General features: G+C 39.6%; 1 protein-coding gene across 6 annotated transcripts in view; it reads left to right on the top strand.

Annotated features, from left to right (window-relative positions):
* KANSL1L (KAT8 regulatory NSL complex subunit 1 like) overlaps positions 1–19,500 on the top strand; it is a 59,410-nt gene that overhangs the window by 32,092 nt on the left and 7,818 nt on the right. For all 6 annotated transcript variants that reach the window (XR_003571659.1, XM_027887825.1, XM_027887824.1 and 3 more), the window contains exons 6-12: positions 1,004–1,205; positions 10,661–10,823; positions 13,170–13,280; positions 13,676–13,813; positions 15,814–15,938; positions 17,170–17,294; positions 18,173–18,227. Coding sequence is in view for 5 of the 6 variants with exons in the window: in XM_027887825.1 (XP_027743626.1) it covers positions 1,004–1,205; positions 10,661–10,823; positions 13,170–13,280; positions 13,676–13,813; positions 15,814–15,938; positions 17,170–17,294; positions 18,173–18,227 (919 nt within the window). In the remaining variant the exon portion in view is untranslated. The remainder of the gene's footprint in view (positions 1–1,003; positions 1,206–10,660; positions 10,824–13,169; positions 13,281–13,675; positions 13,814–15,813; positions 15,939–17,169; positions 17,295–18,172; positions 18,228–19,500) is intronic.

Here is a 19,500-nt window from a genome sequence, read left to right as displayed (position 1 = left end):
TTCATTTTCTTGTTTTGTTGTGTTACAATTCTACTAATGAAACTGTGACTTGACAGAAGACAGAATAATAATTTGTGCGAATAGATGACCTGTCATGAACCGAGGCCAAAATATCTTGTATACTTGCACTGCTTGGGTATTTTAGAGTTGTGATCAAATTCTTAAGTTTTGTAAAAATAAATGCACACTTGAGTGCTTTTTGCAGCAAGCAGGCAGATGTTGCCACAGCAACAAAATAAAATCAGGAATACCTATAACAGGGAAGTGCAGTCTTCCCATTGAGTCATTTCCACCCAATTGGGAGAATGTTTTGAATTCTTACCTTGTGAAACAGTTGCCTGTTCTGGTGAGCAGACAGGCTGTAGATTGGTGAGAGTGCTCTGAGATTGTTCAGCATATCCATGTAGGGTTTTCTATTGCTCTTGGCCACGTCTTTGCACTTGACTTTGACTCCATACAGAGTGTGTAGAGTTCCTAATTTTGATACAAGTGCTTTACCGTGAGTTTCAGCTCCTATGCTGAATGGTCACTGGTTTGTAAAGCTTTGCTCAGATTTCAGTTCTTGAGCAAAACTAAAAAATCTTCAAAGTATTAGGGCAGGACTCTAGGTCTCTTCTAAGTTAGCAAGACTGCTGTATTGAGTGGGAAGTCAGTTTGAAGGGAAATATTAATTGTAACTTAAAACTCAGAGGTGTTGTTAAAAGTGTTAGAAAGAGAGTTCTTGAATTTGGAAAAATCAAACCCCGTTATATGCTTGAGGGCTTCATTTTGACATTTGTTTCTATGAACAGAAAGGTGAATGAGAGCAATAAACTTCCTTTCCTGACCATAGAATTCATCAACAAACAAAGTACATACACAGTTCCGTGAAACACTGAGCTGAAACATTTTCATGTTTATAACATTTCTTAGAATTAGATAGCTAATGCTAATCCATGTGTGAAGTCTTGGCCTCTGCATGTGGAACATATTTAACTTCTTGTCATTAATCATGCAATTGCAGAGCTTCAGACAACAGAGAGGTATCCTCTTCGAGCAGCTGGTTGCTTGATCATCAGCACATCAAGAAAAGAAAAAGAGACAGGACAAGACTAAGATCTGTCTCTGTGACTAATGTGAGCACATCTGCCCGTACGAGGCCGCTTCATAGTTTCCAGAAGAGGAAACTCTACAGAATGCACAGTGCCTGTCACTGGAATCAGCAGGTAGGCCTCTCTCTGTAGGAGAGAAAACCAGAGTCCAGCTGCTGGAGTCTGCACGTGTCTCATCTGGTGTGCCAGAAGAATAAGTGCTCGCTGTGCTGGTTGTTTGTTATGTCCAGGGACCATATAGTATGTGAGGCAGGAGTGACTGGGTGTGTCAGCAGGAGCTCGGAGTTAATGAGTTGAACATAAAAATTAAAGATCACTCAGAGTTGTGTTTATCAAATGAGTTTGTTGTATGGCTGTCTTTAAAGCTCTTGTACAGTCTAGGAGACAGCTCGAGAGCTTCCCTGGGAGGCCTGACTGCTGAGGAGACATGCTACAGTGTAAATCAGCTGCCTGCTTGTTTTCAGAATATTTGTTTTAGCTACAAGAGAGTTTACACAGCTGGTGGCACATTATTTTCTAGGAAATTGAATTGCAATATCTTAATCTTGTTTCTGTTTTTGCTGTTTCTGATTAGTCATACTGCCTTTTTCATGACACTCTTTGAAACTCCTAAAATTTTCTGCATTACAGAGGAATTAATATTTTAAAATGGAGAAAGCCACACTGTTCATTGTGCAGGACAAGGCTATCTGTTTGCATCTGATATTAATGGCATATTTCTGGTGAGAATACATAATGAGTTTAGCTGTGGTGCTTAAAACAACGGTCTAATTTGGGAGCAGAGACACTACAAGCTCATTCTTTAGAGCAGTGCTAATTCCAAGTGGTTTTAATTTCTTAGTTCTACTTTGCCTTTTAAAAGTGTGTTACATCTCCATGTCTCCTTGGCTAAGTGTCTAGGATTTACTAAGTGTGCCAGTGGTCTGGGGAGAAATTTCCCCTGCAAGGATGTTTTGTGCTTATTCAGCATCCTCTGCAAAATTGCAGAGATGTCCTAGTTTCAGCAAGATATTTTATTGAAAAACTGTCTGGTTTCTTATTAGCTTGAGTTCCCACCTTCCTGGCAGTGGGGTTTAATGACTTGGCAGCTTGCCCTGGAGGTTTGGTAGGGGAGTTGGAGGTGGAGTTGAGAGCTCCACCTCCTCCTAGATCCCTAGGCTTTTCATCTTCCTTGAGTTAACCAAGGAGTCTGTGGCTGACTTGGACTTAATTGTTTCCCATTCAGTTCAGTCCATGTCCTGTTACAGATGCTGGAGGCCTCATGCCCTGAGTGATGCCTCATGTGCTTCTTGCATCTGTGGAGATGGATCCTTAGCCAGAGACTCCAGGACTTTCCCTTCCTTCTACTTAAACACGAGGAGTTTTCACTCCAGATGCAGTTTCTAAACCATCAGTTCTTCTAAACTGTTCTAAACTACCAGCTTTTCTGGAAGCCTGTGTCTTTCAGGCTCATGTATTTCATATTTCTACAAAAATTAAGGTAAAGCAGTGAACAAAGCCTCTTACACGGTTTTGGTTAAAAAACAGAGGATCAGAGATTCTGCTGGGGAAATAAATGATAAAATTAGATCGGACATTTCCAGCACATTCTGACAAATCAAATCTAAATGGGTATCAGGGCTTTGAATTAAGAGCCATCAGCAGTGTATTGTTTCATTCAAGAAATCTTATTTTAACAGGGCCTGTCACTTTCTTAGTCCTGCACTTGTTACACTTGGTTTCTTAGCTGCTGATGAGATTGCTCAGCCTGTAATGGAAGAGCACTGGCTATCAGCCCAGGCTGATGTCTAAGGGTAAAATGGGGAAAGGCTTCTGGGATTGATACCTGGTTTTCTTTGAAAATGCATTTATATTCCCAGTAGTAATCCAGAGAATTTCCTCTGGTCTTTCATGGAAAAAAGGAGTTACTTCTTAGCAGCATGGAAAATAGTTGGATTTTTAACGTAATGTTGGTGTGCCATCTCTAGCAAGTGCCTCTCCCATATTTCCTCAAGTTTTACATATTTATGTAACCCCTGATACAGATACAATCTGTAGGCAACCCCATTTCTTCAAGGTCATTGGCCTGAAAAGCTGGAGCTGTGGAAGGCTTGCTGCCACCTCCCTGCAGCAGATGTGGAGTTAACAGAGAACAGATTCCGTAAGTCAGAGGAGAAAATTGAATCTTCTGAATGTTGCAGCTCCAGCTTCTTCATGGTGCCTGGTTCCAAAACCAGCAAGCAGCGCCTGGCAGTGCCGAGGGGCCGTGCTGCTATGCAGAGTAATTTTAGCAAGACAGTGAGTAAAGAATTCTGACCAGAGAATCACAGCAAAATGCAGACTTCCCATATGTGGGAGATTAAGAAATGTTGGAATAGCTTTGAGGAACTTGTGTCTGGGGTTTTTTTGTGATGTCTGGTTGTACTCTTTGTGCATCTAAATGGCTTTCGGTGAGTTGTCCCTCACATCTCTTCATTTGAGAAACTCATTCTCTCCCCTCACCCCCCAGTATCCATGACAGGAAAAGCAAAGTATAAAACTGTGAACTGCTGTTCCATCTGTCAGTTCATCAGGTCACTGGGAAGACAGCCACGTTTTTTCTCTTATCTACTGCCATGCCACATACATTTACAATGAGTATGCAGTGACCTAGTAGCCTCCCAGTGCCTGTTGAGAGATGCCCTATATTGTCCTCTACTTAGCTGTATTCCTTTTTAGAGAGGGCTACACCTTCCCCTGCTCTGCTTACACAGGGTAGTATCTAAAAGAAAATATAGAATGCTATGAAACTCTAGACGACCTTCCAGACTGACAAGATAGACTGCAAATAAATGAAACAGGATGCAGGGTGTTTGGTTTATCTGTCACCATCTGATATCTTCAGAAACTTGAAACATCCTTTGGGGCCAAATCTACTTGTCCCCTAATTCAGATTTACTTAAGTACCACAGATGATCTGTTTTCTATCTTTCTTCCTTATCTAAATAGCTTGGTAAGAGCTTAGGCCGTGTCTCGGTTGTAAGTCAGTGCACAAGCCACCCAGAATAATCCGCAGGCACAACAAACCCTGGGATTGCACTCTGTGCTTCAGTCCAGAGGACACGATCTGTCGATCATTTCTTCAGGATGATTTTTGAATGAATGTTAAAATTTGAAAGCAGGACAGCACAAAGGAGTAAGCTGCAGGTGTGATCTCGTAGGAAGAGATGTGCTTGTGGGCAGGGGTTGGAAGTCTTGAGAGTGCTTAATTCAAAATGCTGGACCTGCCCCTCATTTGCGTCGTTAGAATGGGCAAGTCAAAACCTCTGGGTTACTGTCTTCTCCTGTAAAATGTGTGTAAGAAAGAAGGCCAAGAGTATCTAAACATTAAAATGGAGAAAGTCTGTGAGTCGCAGATCAGTGTCAGGACTGTAAGACACGATCACCAGTTGAATCATCTCCCAGTGGTTGTTGCACTGATAACTGTTTCCCCCTGCCCTTATTCTCCAACATCTAATGCCCAGTGCTTCTGCAGTTAGTTTTCCTATAGTGAGGAAAATAGGAACTCTGTCTCCAACTGTTTTTGTCTAAACTTTAAGGAACTAAATTATCTGTGAGATACTAAAAGTTCTATTAAGTCATTGAGGCTAGATAGTGGTTTAATCTGTGAAAACCTTATACAGCTCTAAATGAAGTTAAGAGACAACAGAGCAGTGAGATCTGAGTACTGTCAAATTTGGGCCTATCCATTTCTTTGCAGGGTTGTAGAGCACAGTGGGGTTTTTTTAATCTGAAAATTCTCACTGTATTTGTACCTCCACCTGCTGGAGGAAGACTTGGTTGTGTGGACTGAGGAACATGGAGAAAAACAGAATTGAAATTTGCAAAGATGCCAGCATCTGAATTGCTGGGAATTGAGATGCAAAAACTTACATTTTGGATACCTCAGGAAAACAGGTGATATAATGTTACCAGCTCTTGAAATTGCATAGTGCTACAATTTTTTCTCCTCAGTCTCAAACGAGAGTTGAGAGCAGAATATCTGCTTTTGTTTAGTGATTTAGGGGGGAAAAAAACAAAAAAAGAAAAGAAAAAAAAGTCATTGCTTCTCCAGAAGACTCCAAAACAGACAGGAGAAAAGTATTTAAATTCACAGGGCATAGGTTTCTTATTTTAATCTAATTCTCATGCTGGTTCTATGATTTTTGTGTCCAGCAGCATTCCCAGTGCATGCTCAGGGCCAGTGAGGCTTTCTGTAGATGCCACTTGATAAATACATATGGGTCTTTCCCCAAGTCTTGTAAATGTTCAGGTTTTAGGGAAGAGTGTATATGTATATATACATATACACACATATTATTATAATTTGTATTCTATCCAGCATGCAGAGCCTTTATCTTACTTTAACAGTGGATGCTACTTTAACACTGGAAGCTAAAAAAATAAGTTAAAAGTCAATAAAACCTGAGTGGGAAAAGAAGAAGTTCTATGCATTCAGGTATTCTGAATGTGTGACAAGACTTTAGTGTAGTAGGCAGGAAGGAAGGGACAATACCTCTAGTTTTGTAATACTGCCAGTGGAACTAGATCCATCCTCTGTGTGGTTTGTGGCAGGCCAGTCAGCCTGTGAATTCTTTTTTTTCAGAATGAAAAACCTGTGTTCTTTCCACAGTCCTACTCTAGCTAATTATGACTGTTCTGTAGTGTTTTACTGATCACATCAACTCTTAATTTCTACGTGGCATTTTTGAAAAGATATCCCTGTGGATTAACATGTCTTTCCTTCTTTTAGTTAAACTGGTCAAAGATTAAGCATTAGCCTTGATTTTTTCAATGATTGGCTAGTTGAACTAAAGGTCTTTGTTTCAGGATGTAGAGGACAGCATGCACTTCCTACAAAGCAGGTGAAAGTCTCCCATTGGCTTGTAGCAGAACTAAAGAAGCTAAACTCATATGTTTAGGAGAGGTGGGTGGTCTCTGAGAACGATGGAAGCTGTAATTCCTTTTAGGACACTGTCCAAAAGTCTGAATTTGAGGCAAGCTGGATGCTGAGTAAGTTATCATTAGTGTTTTATGGAAGTCTCTGTTCTCTGCCTGGAGAAACTGGTTTCTGCTGTAGGATCTGCCACTTTATCCTAATTGACAGCTTCAGAGGGACCAGAGGTAGGTGAATTTGTTTACATCTCAGGGCAGCTTGCTTCCCTGTACCTGACCTGCCTGGGAGAGGTCTGTCCATCTGACATCTATAGAAACCTCATCTGAAGGGGAGAGTCTGTTGTAGGATGTGCACGTGTCAGCACCATCTGTTGTGCGCCTTCCCACGTAAGGATGTCTTAGATGTTTTGCCCACCTTCTCTCCCGCTACATGTTGATAAGAGAGAAGGTCTTTGAGGCTTTCAGATGAAGCTTTCACTGGCCATGTATTGTGTGTTGCCCAACAGCACTCTGCACTGAAGTCCTGCACGTTTGTCTTGTGGTTCAAGAGGTTTCATGGAACTGTGTGTTCTGCCAGAGGGTCACAGCTCTGCTCAGAGCAGGTTGTTGAGCGCAGAAGACGAAGATTGTGGAACAGTGGGCTGGCCTTTAAGGCAGATGCTGAAGCATTGAAGCAAAGAGGTAATAGGATTAAAATTTGGCATGTTTGATGTTTAAAGAGTCATGACCCACCCACACAGTGGTTCTCTTGGATCCCACAGTTAAATCTCTGCAGTTTAGTTGGCTACCCATTTACCGAGGAACGGTTTTTGATGTTGAGGGGGATAGCTTTTCTTTGATATTGCTGAAAGGTTCTGAGAGTGTGTTTGTAGGTAGAATAAATGCATTTTCCTTGCCTTTTTGGGATTAATAAGAATAATCAGGACATGACAGGTATTCAGCAGGGTGTATTTGTGCAAACTTAATTAACTTACTGGATTCATACACAGTAGCATAATTGAACTGTGTCTGTGTACTGTTACACTTAGGCATGTCTCCAGAAATGGTAGGAGTTTCAGTGATCAGTAGCTGAAACCTTTATAAAATGAGTATTTACTTCAGAATTTTTAAACGGTAGCAAAAAATATCTTTCTTTTCAATTGTGGCACACTTCATAGACTCACACTTTTTTCTCTGCAGAAGGTTGGGTGGCCAGTAGTGTTCAGCTTTCTGACCCTTCTATAGCAGAGGCATGAGCCAGTTGTACTTAGTCTTACTTAGTCTAGTGCATCAGTTTATCACAAGCAAGTGCAAGAACTGTTTTGAATATCAAAGTTATTTGCTTCCTGTATTTTCTGTAACTCAGTAAAACAGCACTATGAGGGGAAAAAAATCCAAGTTTAGAATTCATAATATTCTAGAAAACTAGATTCTGTTGATTGACACCATTCCTTATGAAGTTTAAACCAGAACTGCTATTTTATTTGAATATTTAAAGCTTGCACATTCCTGATTTCCTCTTAAATATGGTGTGCTTTTTTCCTTAATAGAATGAATTTAATGTAATATTATAATTCATATCTTCTTAATCTTAGGAAGCAGGAGATTTTGTATTTCTGTAGTAAAGAATAATGCTCCAGGAGATGTACAAGATATAGTAGAGCAGCAGGAAAATTGATAAGAGTTTAGTAATCTTGCTTTCTGAAGAGCTGACGTTGTGGTCAGGCTTGCTACAAGGGCCTGTCTTATAAAAGCTGTGTGCCATGGTTTTCCTGAAACCCCTTATCATTGCTGTTGATGAATGGATATATTTGTGGACTTATTTTCAGTAGAAGTGTGCTGGGTTTTTTTGTTGTTGTGTTAAAGAATCAATAATTTGCTGCTGTAAAAGGCAGCCGTGTTGCAGACTGTGTTTTCCCTGGAATTGGAAGGGAGAGTTTAGCATTCAGATCTTCAGTTTTGTTTCAGTAAGATTGAAGCACTTTCTTTGAATGACACACTTTAATTCCAGAGCAAAGGCCTTCTGAAGTTTTTTCATCAAGAGTTGATTAAATTGCCATTCCTGACAAACATCACTAATTCAGCTTTTTCCGGTGGAAAACTTCTCCATCAGAAATTTAAACCAGATCCAGTAGCTAGGAACACAGACACTGCCAGGTCTTTTGTTTTTTTTTTTTCTAAAAGCCTCACAGGCATTTAAATAAAATTGCTCTTGCTTCTGTAGAAGTCTTTCTTTTCTTTTGGATTACAAAGTAGCTTAATGAAAGATTTCATTACTTAGGTGTTGATGCCACAGCATTCGAGGCACTAATGCACGAATTCACGGATGAGGTTTTGTAATTCCCACCACAGGCAAGTTGAAGAAAAGAACTTTGCATTTACCAGAATTGGCAGATGGATTTTAATACGGTTTCAGAATAGATTGTGACTCTGCAGGTTGTTTGACCATCTATGCATGTTTTTGAGCAGGCTGAGTTTTAAGCTATAATCTAAATGTGTTTGTGGCTAAAGTGAACTAAAGCAAAAAAAAAGTGAGTCAGGACTGGATGTCAGAACTTGTTGGTCTTATCTATACATTTTCTAGGTAATTTTATTAATTAGTATTCGGGGATTTCTTTTTAAAGAATGAGAGATTTATTTACTGTTATGTGGATTCATTTCTGTAAAAGGACAAGCAGAAGTGGTGCAGTTGCAGCTTAAATAGTGGAGCTTCAGGAAGCTGCTTCATTTCTAAAAACCAAATATCAAGAGGAAATATGCATTTGTGCATCTTTGAAAAGCAAGCCCTTAGTGCATCGAGGTAGATCAACTACCTAAAAGCTCTTTAAACTTGAGTTTAATGGTCCGTATAATGAGAAACATTAAAGTCACTTTAGGGTTTATCCCTCTAGTGTTTCCAAACACAGGTCCCAGTTCTGCCAGCACTTTATATGGATGTTTAAAGTTTAACAGATGAAGAGTCCCATATGTTCATCACAGGAGAATAACACAGAATAACACAACACTGATTTGAAGGAGTCCTGGACTAGAAGACAGTTCTTTCCAGGTTAAGTTGAAAGTACTACCTGTGTATGGATATCAAAGTGGATTTGGGTCTGTTAATGTCCTCCTGTGGGGGGGAAAAAAAGTTAAATACAGGAACCCCACCACCATCACAGCATCACAACATCCTTGCTTGATTTTTATAGTTTCTGAGATCCAGTAACAGTGTAGGGAAGTTGTTGATGGAGAAGAAGGGAAGAGATGGAAAGGAGAACTTTTTAGTGGAATGTTTTCTGAGATAGTGTGGGTTGTAAATACAGATGCCATCTGACAGAAGGACTGATTTCAGTAAGTGGAGGGGGATTTTATATGGTGGATATAATCACTGCATCACTAACACGAGTGGCACTGCCAGAAAACAGCCTGGAATATTTCAGACAGGAGGAAGCAGTTGAAGAGGTTTCTCAGATTTGGAAAGCAGCAGTACTGAAAATATAAGTCATGTTCATCGGTGGTCTTCCCTTTGATGCAGCTGCTAGGTGTCTCCTTCTATAAAAAGTCATAAGAAAATGTTATATTCATTCTTGCAGTTTTTACACTGGAACTCTTTTCCAGGAGATGATAAATGTGACTGTTTTCACAATGATAGGCTGGGAAGTACCCACTTCTCTCCCTTGCTATTTATAGGATCTGTAGCATTTGGCAAAGTATCAAAGCCCTGTAGAAACCCTTAAAATGTCAGTAACTTTGGGGTTACTACCACTAGTATCCAGTAAGACTTAAAGTACCATCAACAGTGTTATTTCCCTTCAGGACTTCTGTAGCATATTCTGAAGCACAGACTCTGCTGCTTTCTTGTAGCATCAAATTCAGTTCTTTCCTCCTGTCTTTCAGAGCTCAGCATGTGGCCTGCACTCTCATGCTTATTCCTGCCCATTTTCACCTTTTACCTCAGTCCTACTATCTCCCACCTCCCGGTTCTGTGCCACCCATCATTTTACCTTCCATACTTAAACAAACCTTGCAAATAAGCAGCTTAATTAATCTTTCTTTGTAATTCTCCTCTGTCTAGTAGTTCCCCTTACTGCCTATTAATTGATCCTTAGTGTGTCCCTCTCTGTATTTTTTGCTGTCTTCCTTTGTTTATGTTGCTTACCTGATGTTTAAATTATAACAAAGGTAAAGACTTTGCTCTCTTCTTTTGTGTAAGTACATGGTGTGCTTAAAATGTTTAATATAGTTGCTTGCATTAAAATATATGAGCTTGAACTGTCTAGAGATATTGATAGTAAAAATCTGACTGAGGGGATAAACGACAGACACCTCTTTATTTAGTCTGGTGCTAGGTTGGTTTGTGTTCTCTATCTTGCCTGTTTGCTTGAATTAAATTTTAAAGGGTATTGATTTGTCATAGGATAGATCAAAATAACGATTAGAAACAGTTACATTTTCTCTGAAAGCTTTGACAGCTATTTCCTGGCCCTAATTGAGGGGGGTTTTGTATTCTGTGTATTGTGCACCGTGGGCCATGATAAGTGGAGGTAAGTCACAATAAGACTGTCTGAAGTTTGTAGAAATACTTCTCCCATTCACATGTTAAACTGTGTCAGTGACTGAGTTGTTGGTTTGTTGGGGTTTTTTCCTCTTCTGGTCTAATTTGAAGTACAAGAGTAAAGGAGAAGTTAGACTTTGTTTCTATGTTTCTATTCTTGCAGACTTTGCCATGTAGAGATGCCTCCTTTCCATATAAAACTCAGTTGCCAAGTGTGGTGCCAGCCTCCACTTTGACCAGCAGTGAGTACAGCACAGAATCTAAAATCCTGGATTACGTGCAAGAGCTGGACTCTTCCTTCCATCCAGTCTTATCATTCCCATCTGGTAAGTAACGCCATGACTGCAGCTGGGTGGTTGTGCTGGTGACAGCTGTACAGGTTAGGGACTCACTTGTCTTTTGAGGGATTTTTAAAACTTAGCTCCCTTAATAGAAAACCTCACACTGTCAAAATATATGAGTTTAGACCAAAAATCTTAACATCATCCTAACTTTTGAAAAGCGCACCACCTGTATTTCCTACACCAGCAATGCTCTTACAGCCTAGAAAGACTGGCCAGGAAAAAGGTGGGTTTAGTTGTTTCATGGTGTGTCTAATTGAGTCAGTGTTAGTCCTTTAGAGATGGTGCTGTTACCAACACACTACCATACCTTCATTGTCTTGTTTTTGTAAGCAACTTTCTGCTCAGGCCCTTTGGACTAGTTTTAAAAAGCTTTATTTAGGTTTTCTAATGGTTTTTATGATAATTGGCCTTTTTGATGATCTCTGAAGTTTATGGTTTCTGTCATCTCATTCTTTAGTCTTTTTGGACAGTAATGCAGATGATGTCTGTGACTCAGCTGTGAAGTTAGTGCAGGTGCAACTTGACAGCAGTTGGGACTTCAAAATGGAATAATAAATGCTGTTATCAGCAGAAGTGATTCATCCTGTTGAGTTTTTGTGTGATTTTGTTGTTGAAGAAAATCCTCTTTCCAGATTCATGCTTTACTCAGTGCTTTGTGTATTTTGCTGTCTCTACCTCCTCATGAAGACCACCATTTTCTTTCATGTGAAAGAATTCTTGTGAATAAATGCATGGTAGAAATTTTCCAAGTTGTAGCCTGATTCAGTTTCATGTTTTCTTTGCAGCTTTCTTGGTTATCCCCTTCTAGAGTAAGAACTTCTCTTAAAATACTGCTTGTGCTCTACCCACATTTTTATGTATAAACACCCCCCCCCAAAATGCCAACAGAGTAAAGGGAAAGGGGTTTTATTTTCTCTGTGTGCTAAAAATGTATTATTGGCCTTTGTTTTGGAGCTCTGGGAGTTTGACTTTTTAGTGTGCAGAAAGGGATTCAAGATTCAGATGTAGTTCTCTCATCTTGTTTTTTCTTGTGTTTTGCTTTCAAAGGTGAATCATAATTTGCAGACAACCTAGGAAATAGGGTAGTGGGACTGGCTCACTTCTGGAAGCAGAGCTGCCCATAGGTCTAAGTCTTGCCGTCACAGTTTCCAAATGACCAAGGATCTTGCCCAAAAATACATCAGTGGTTGCAGCGTCCCTTGGACACAAAAGCACCTGTTAAAACTTGCACCTTGATAACTGGAGAATGGTAGTTTGTATTTAAGAAGTTTGGGCTTCTGGTATTTCTGCATCTAGCCTGTGGATAAACTGAGACAAGCACTCCTGCCCTTTTGATTAGGATACAGGAGCATAAAATAAAAAAATCTTTGAGATATCCAGGCTGTTCCTCAGGTAAAAAAACACACCAGAAAAAACCCAATCCAAAACAGGAGAGATATTTTGGTTAATTCTTTATTTAATTGTACACCTTTCAGACCTTTTTTTATGTTTTACTTGGAAGTAGAACAGGAAACACAGCAAGATCCTTGAGGTGTTATGACAGAATACCTCGTTAGATCCATATCAAATTGAAATAAATTGTTCTTTTTAGCAAAATACGTTGAAAGTTTCTGTCCTGGCACACCCTGAAGGCACATGAGGCTAAGGTGGTGTGTAAATATATATAAGTAATTTAATGCTCACCCTTGGATGCTGCCCTTGGTCCTCTTCTCATTCTGAATATACTAGCTGTCAATCTGGCTTCTTACATTGACTTTTTTTCCTCCTATTTAATTTCTCTTCATTCCTGTGTATTTTTTTTCCCAGAAAGGCTTTTCAGAGAGACTTATTTTTCTTAAGCCTTCCTGCCTTACAACAGGGGGTAAATTCCTTACCATTGGAGATGTTTTTTTGCAGGCTAATTCTGGGTTAGAGCTTCCATCAGGAAATGAATTGCCTTGCCCTGCTGTAGCCTTTTCAGGGAGAGAGAGAGAAGGAATGTACCTTGAAATTACCTCTGGGCTTCTGGCAGTAACAATTTCCAAAAGCATTAATGACTAATGACTTGTACCCAAAAGGCTGAACTGAAGCCTCTGCAGATTACTGGAAAAGCGCTCTGTACACTCTCTGCTGTGCTGGGTTTTGTGCAGGAGATCATCAAGAGGGGAAGAGCCCTGTCACTCTCACTCAGTACTCTCCAGTGTCATTCAGTACTGCTCATGGATTATATTAGGTTGTGTTGAGTGAATGAATTTCTAGACCTTTAGCCATGGTGGATAACACATGGGGCTCAGAGGTTGCCATCTTTCTAATACTGACCCTCTTCCATTTGGATTTTTGGTTTTTTAGATATTCCTCTTCACATATACTTTGAAACATTATTAAGGAAGGATGACATCAAAGGAGAACCTGTTGATACCTCATCTTTGGGAGGGGAGTTTAAAGTATCCTCTGACAGTGGTATGTAAAGCAAAATATTTTTATTGTTGGCAAGACCATTTTCTGTTCATTTGTCAGTAATTTGTTCCATGAAGAGGTTAATTTTATAAATTTAGCACAAAGCAGGTCGTCAGAGAAGGTACCTGACTAAGGCTTTAGGTGGAAGAGGAATCTCCACAGTGTCACATTGTCATTTGTTGCTCTGATATGATCCCACCAGAGCAGTAGGAGGGTACTAGCACCAAGTGGGGGAGTTTGGACCAGATGCCTGACTGTAGCACTGTTTAATATTTGGATTGCTATCATAAGTTTTTTGGGTTTTTTTCCATTATAAATAGTTTAGCAGTTGAGATTTCCTGTAAACTGTGTCAATGGAAAATAAGTTTTCAATTTGATACATGCTTTTTTTGTTGTAGACTATAATCAGCATCATGTTTCTGTCAAACAATGGAGCAGTGGCTGTTTATCTAATTCCAAATCTCAGTTGGTGTCAGGAACATCCGATCAGCTGTCAGAAGGAAGAAAGAAAAGACACCTAAGTGAGACAGCAGTAGGTAAGAGAAGTGCAAGAAGACACTACTTTTAAAATATGTACTGTATTAGTGCGTTTGTAACCACTGGGCTTTGAGAATTAATTTTAAGTTCTCTCCAGAAAGGATACTGTTATGAAACTTGGGACACCATGAAAACAATTTGCTATTCTAATACTGGGTTATTCTTACTATGAAAGGGATTTTTTTAATAGTAGTCAGTGAAACACACTGAATTGCAAAGTTGTCTGTCAAATCATGCGCCCAACAAAACATTTACTATGTTTTGTTACTATGCATGTTTGGTCCACTGTTTCATTTGTTGTGTACTGTCATTTCTGGTTCTGGATTCCTTCCAGATCGTTAAGAGGACTTGTCGATAGCTAGTGCTTATTGTGTTTTCTCTCCTGTTATCATTCTGTTTTAAGCCATTGAATCTTTACTTCAGCACTTTGTAAATTAATAGGAAGTGCCCTCAAAGTTCTGTAGAATAATGTGATAATTTAGAGATAAGAAATTCAGTATACCATTGTAAGGATAAATGGCATCTTACCCTCTCCAACCTGTTAGAATGTAAAGTGTAACAGACCTTGTTATTGATTCATTTATGTGACCTTTGGAAAACTTTTGGCAAAATTGCTCACAAGACATTTGAAGAAAATAAATCACTGAGCAAGAGAAGAAACTATATTAGTTTAAAATTCCCCCTAAAAAAAGGATTAAAAGATATAAATTATCAGCTAGCATTGCAAAAAAATGAACTTCTGATGCATATCCAGGTAAAACTTCTAGTGTAATCTTGTAGTATGCGATGGAGATATGGGAACCTCTGCAGAGATGATTTAATCAAAAATTATGATCTATGATTAAAAAAACCCACCCAAACCCACAGTACAAACCCCCAAACCAAACTCACCCAGTTCATGAGAAAGTTACAGGACAGTTACTCAGATCAAGAGCTGGAGGTACTTGGGAGCTCTAGTAAGAGGGCAGACTTCTCGCTGTAAACCTCTTGAAGTTACAGATAATCTTCTGCCAACAGTGTTTAGGTTTTTTAGGTGATGGAACAAGAAAAGCTATCTGTTATCACAAGGATCATAGTTTCCCAATGACAGAAAACTGTTCTGTGATGTATTCCCGAATGGCAGCACAAGTTGTAGCTTATTAGTGCTATGGGTGTAGTACTACATATTTATTCCTAATTTGGGCTCTGTATAGCAGAAATTATCCATGGGGAAGATCAGCCTAATGAACCAGGCAAAAAATAAAAGCTGTGTGTCAGGGAGTTGCAGAGCTGCCTGGGAGATGAGAGTTCATGGCCCTGACCCAGCATATGAAATACAGTCTTTAGAATCAGTCTTGCCTCTTTTTTCATGTTGGAATACACTGATTCTTTTTATTAGTTGGTATGTTAAATTTGAGTTCTCCTTTCTTAATGTAAATTAAGGCAGAAGGAAAGCAGAACAGGTGGTTAAATTCTGAATCCCCCTAAATGCTGCTTACAGTGGGACTGAAGGGCAGTAAACAGTAATTACAATTTGTCTGGAGCAATGGACCACAACTTAAAGAAACCACTATTGGTTTGGAAATCTAAACTAATTTTGTTTGTTACCCTTGCTGCCAATTTTATCATTTATTAAGGAAGAAACTGTCAGTAAGGGCTCAGAGAACCGGTGAGAGACACCCCAGCTAGGGAATTGCTGCTGGGGAACAGGGGAAAGCATTCCTCTAAGTCTGTTTGTGTGTTTATGGCAGCTCCTGAAAAAATAATCAGGATTTGCCCATGTGAAGGTGGTTTCATGAGAAGAAATCCTTTGTAGAAGGAGAGGGATGAGTTTTGTGGAACAACAATGAAAGGATGAGCAGCAAGTGTTTATTTAGATGACTTTTTTTAGTATCCAGTAAATTATGAGTGGTTCACTGTGGGGTTCTAGAAATGACTTTACAATTACTGTATGGAAAAACTCTGCAGTTTAATGGACAACAGCCGGTATGTATCTTTTTATTGCTATTTTCTTTGACAGGCGAAAGTAGTGCTCGGTTTGAGACGTTCTCCTTTCAGCATGCAGAACCAGAATCCCACAGCAGTTTTGCTGCTGCAGCCAATGCCAGTGCCATGTCTCGGCCCACTCACAACACTTCGTCACAGGTAAACCAAAAACGTGCCACTGTCTCAACTGAAACATCCAAAGAGAACTGTGCAAATTGATAATCCAAACCCACACACCTTTTACAGCTACTTTACTGTTAAACTCCAGTACTGAGCATTTTTACAGCAAATCCATTAACTAATGGATTCCAGATTGAGTGTGTGGTGTTTATAAAACAGATACTTACTTGTAAAAGAGTTCTGCAGATCTATGATCTGGAGTGTAAGTTTGCTTTATTGGCATTTTGCCTTTTTTTTTTCTTTTTTTTTTTTTTCCAAATTTCGTTAAATACACTGTGTTTTATGTTCCCAGTTTTGCACAAGGGCTCTTATGACCCTTTTATCTTGGTGCAGCTAAATAAAATGGCCTCATGGTGCAAATACAGTCACAAAATTTATTAACTCTCAGCTTCACCGTTTAAAACATTTTGTGCCGAACTGTAGGCAAAGTCTCTGGTATATAAATTTGATGAGGAACAGCAGAGCTCTGTTTCAGTGAAGTCCCTGCAGAAGCCCACTCTGTTTTATTGGAATTCGTGGTGATTTTCACAATAATATTCAGATTTCGATTCCATGTTTTTGCTAAGCTTAGTGGTATGCTGGTGCTCTGCATGAGCTGGTGCTCATCATGTTTTAATGCAGAATGGAGTTTAAATGTGTGTCCCCTACATAATTTTGACAAGTCATACTGCTCATTTTTTTCTCTTGAGCCGACCATCATCAAAGAACACCTAAATGAGCATTTTAGGATACTCTGTTTCCGTTAAAGTTCAGTTGAAAATTGGGAACTTGTAATATGGAATGTATCACGATTTAAAACTAAATTTTCTCCCTCTTTTGGAATTCTTAATTATATCACGCTGAACAGCTACTTGGGTTACAGGTTAGTAGATCATAGATGATCATCTTTGACTGAACACTGTGAAAAAGGTGGCATTAACTTCAAAGTTCTCCTAAGTATTCAGAATTAACTGTACCTGAACAAGGAAGAGAAACTCATGCTGATTTCAGTAGAAGTTACACCAGCAAGAAGTAAACCTCAGAAATGAGACAGTTTTAAGATTTATTGAGATTCCATTGAAGGGAGGAGATGTTGGAAGTCATTAAGCCACAAAAAAATGTGTTCAAGTGACAGACTTTCTCCTTGTGCAGTTCTGATGTTTCTCAGCTAATGTGTACTTCCTGTGATTTGAGCTGACGCGTCTCCTCTTGCATTGATTGTATTATTCAGCATAACTCCAGGAGGAGGTTGAGAAGTGAGAGCTCCTATGACATAGACAACATTGTTATTCCCATGTCGCTGGTGGCACCATCGAAGTTGGAGAAACTGCAGTACAAAGAAATCCTTACCCCAAGGTTTGCTCGCGACCTCCTTAATTGCATAGATAGCAAAATGAACTTTTCATGCACTTGAGGTTGTTTTTATCTGTGCACTTCAGTTTGTGTGACTGAAGTGGTGGGAAGACTGGACAGCTGGTAGCACACGGGAAGTGGTCTGATATACACAGGGAGTGGCAGATGCACAGACTGGCTAAAAATAGAAGCGGGTTTGTATCATCTTAATTGTAGTGATATTCGTGGCCTTAAATGTGCCATAAGGCTGACCAACTCTGAATGGTTATTTGGAGATGGATGCCTTTTTTGTGTGTTCATAAGAAAATAGTTTGCTATTTTCAGTGAATTAAACCAAATGGATTTAGCATATATTTTTTAAATTCAGACATTCTGAAACAGTAGAATAAGCTTGTTTTTTTCCATACAGTGTAAGCCTATAATCCCTTATTCTAGAGACATTTTGTTTGTTTGTTTGTTTCAGAAAAAGATCATAGGGTAATTGATCTCCTGTGCTATAATTCAGTGACTTCCTAGCAAATTGCCTGAAATTGGCTAAATGTACTTGTTCTGTATTTTAAATTTCTAATATGTATTTGCTTTTATATTGCCTTTAAAACTAAAAGTAAAATAGCTTAAAAAACTAAATAGCTTAAAGACTGTGTTGGGAAAAGGAAAGGTTAGATACTGAGTTGTGAAAGGAAAATTTAAATTTCAGGCATCTTTTATCAGCACCTTAAATTTGTGAAATTATTTTATTTGAAGGAAATTCTGAAGCACAAGCAGTGGTGAAGAAGGACTAACTAACAATATACTGTAGAAACAAAAGAGTCATCTCTACTGCTGAAATAATGAAACAATGTTTAGGTGAATTAATTTGATTTTCCTTGTTTCATTTCTAGCTGGAGAGTTGTTGAACTTCAACCTTTAGAAAAATCACATACAGATGAAGAAGAGGTAGGCTGTATTTTAATTAAACCATCAGTTTTTGTTTAAGCTAGACATAATATATAATTGGGATAATTGGTACATACTTTGCGAAATCACTGACTTTATGCAAATCCCAGTAAGTTTCAAGTTTCAGAAATAAAATACTAAGTATCAGATGGCGAAAATTTGCCTGTCCCTTGCTGCTGCCCAGTTAGCGGTCCCAAAGGGTCCCTTAGGTCCATCCTCTGCCTTCCCTGCTCCTGGGCACTCTCGTGCTGGCTCACCCCATGTCTGTCTCCTCGGGGCTGCCTGTGCTATAATGCTGCTCTTTGCTCTCCTCCTCTCCCTCAGTGGCCAGTTCCCATGGCATGTTGCTCTTCAGATGGTAATTAGGCATCCTGCCTACAGGTCCAGCAAGTTTTTTCAGTTTTCTTCTCAGTGTTTGTTTTCCTACAACCCTCCTGCTGGGAGCTAACTTTTCTGCTTTGTCAGGAACAACATAACCTTCAGTATTTCCCGTCTGCCTCTTGAGCTAAGTTTGCACATCGTGTGCTACTGTTGCTTCCTCTGGGCATAAGAATCTGCTTTTTCTTCAGAGAATGTCCATGGACTTTGAAGGTGGGGGTCCCTTTCTTTCTTCACTAATCAGGGGCTTGAGGCATTTCATAACCTCAGGTTGAACATACTGGCAGGTCTGGTCTCTAGGCTGGTTTTCTGTCCTTCCAGTCTTTTTGTGGCTCCTTTTCCAGAAACCTGCCAGTTTTGCTGTCCTTTGGACATCTCTAATCTCCCTCCAGTCTCTGCCACTATCACCAGTTGTAACCGTAGGACTTTTAGTTGTGCTTTCATCCACAGTATCTGTTCTTGAGCTCCTATTTCAGAGAATCTCTACAGCCAGGGTAGAAAATACACTCCGCACAAAGGCAGTAGCTTCGTGAGAGTTTTACTAGATCTGTAGCTTCCTGCTCCGTGGAAATGAACCTCTAGGAGAGCATCGTGGTCTCAGTTCCTTACCTGGTGTAGTTGCACTTATTTGGCATCATGCTCTTTAAGATGAAAGCTTACTCTGTCCCCACCTTTTCCAATGCAGTTGAGAAATTCTTGTGAAATCTGGTGGTCAGATTTATGTCACTTCCACCCACTGACTTTTGGGCTGCTACCGCCTCAGCCAGCAGGAAACATGCCTGATCTTCCTTTGTACTGAGAAGGTCGAGTTACATGCACAGGAGAACTCTCCTGCAAGGATATTTAATTAAACCATTTGGAGAACAACTAATAAGGCAGCAAGGGCACATTGTCC

This window comes from Empidonax traillii, unplaced genomic scaffold (assembly GCF_003031625.1).
Source record: "Empidonax traillii isolate 1590-97213 ecotype Southwest subspecies unplaced genomic scaffold, ASM303162v1 scaffold223:size1722714, whole genome shotgun sequence".
In the NCBI taxonomy this organism is placed as follows: Eukaryota; Metazoa; Chordata; class Aves; order Passeriformes; family Tyrannidae; genus Empidonax; species Empidonax traillii.
This window is presented reverse-complemented; position numbering and strand designations above follow the sequence as displayed.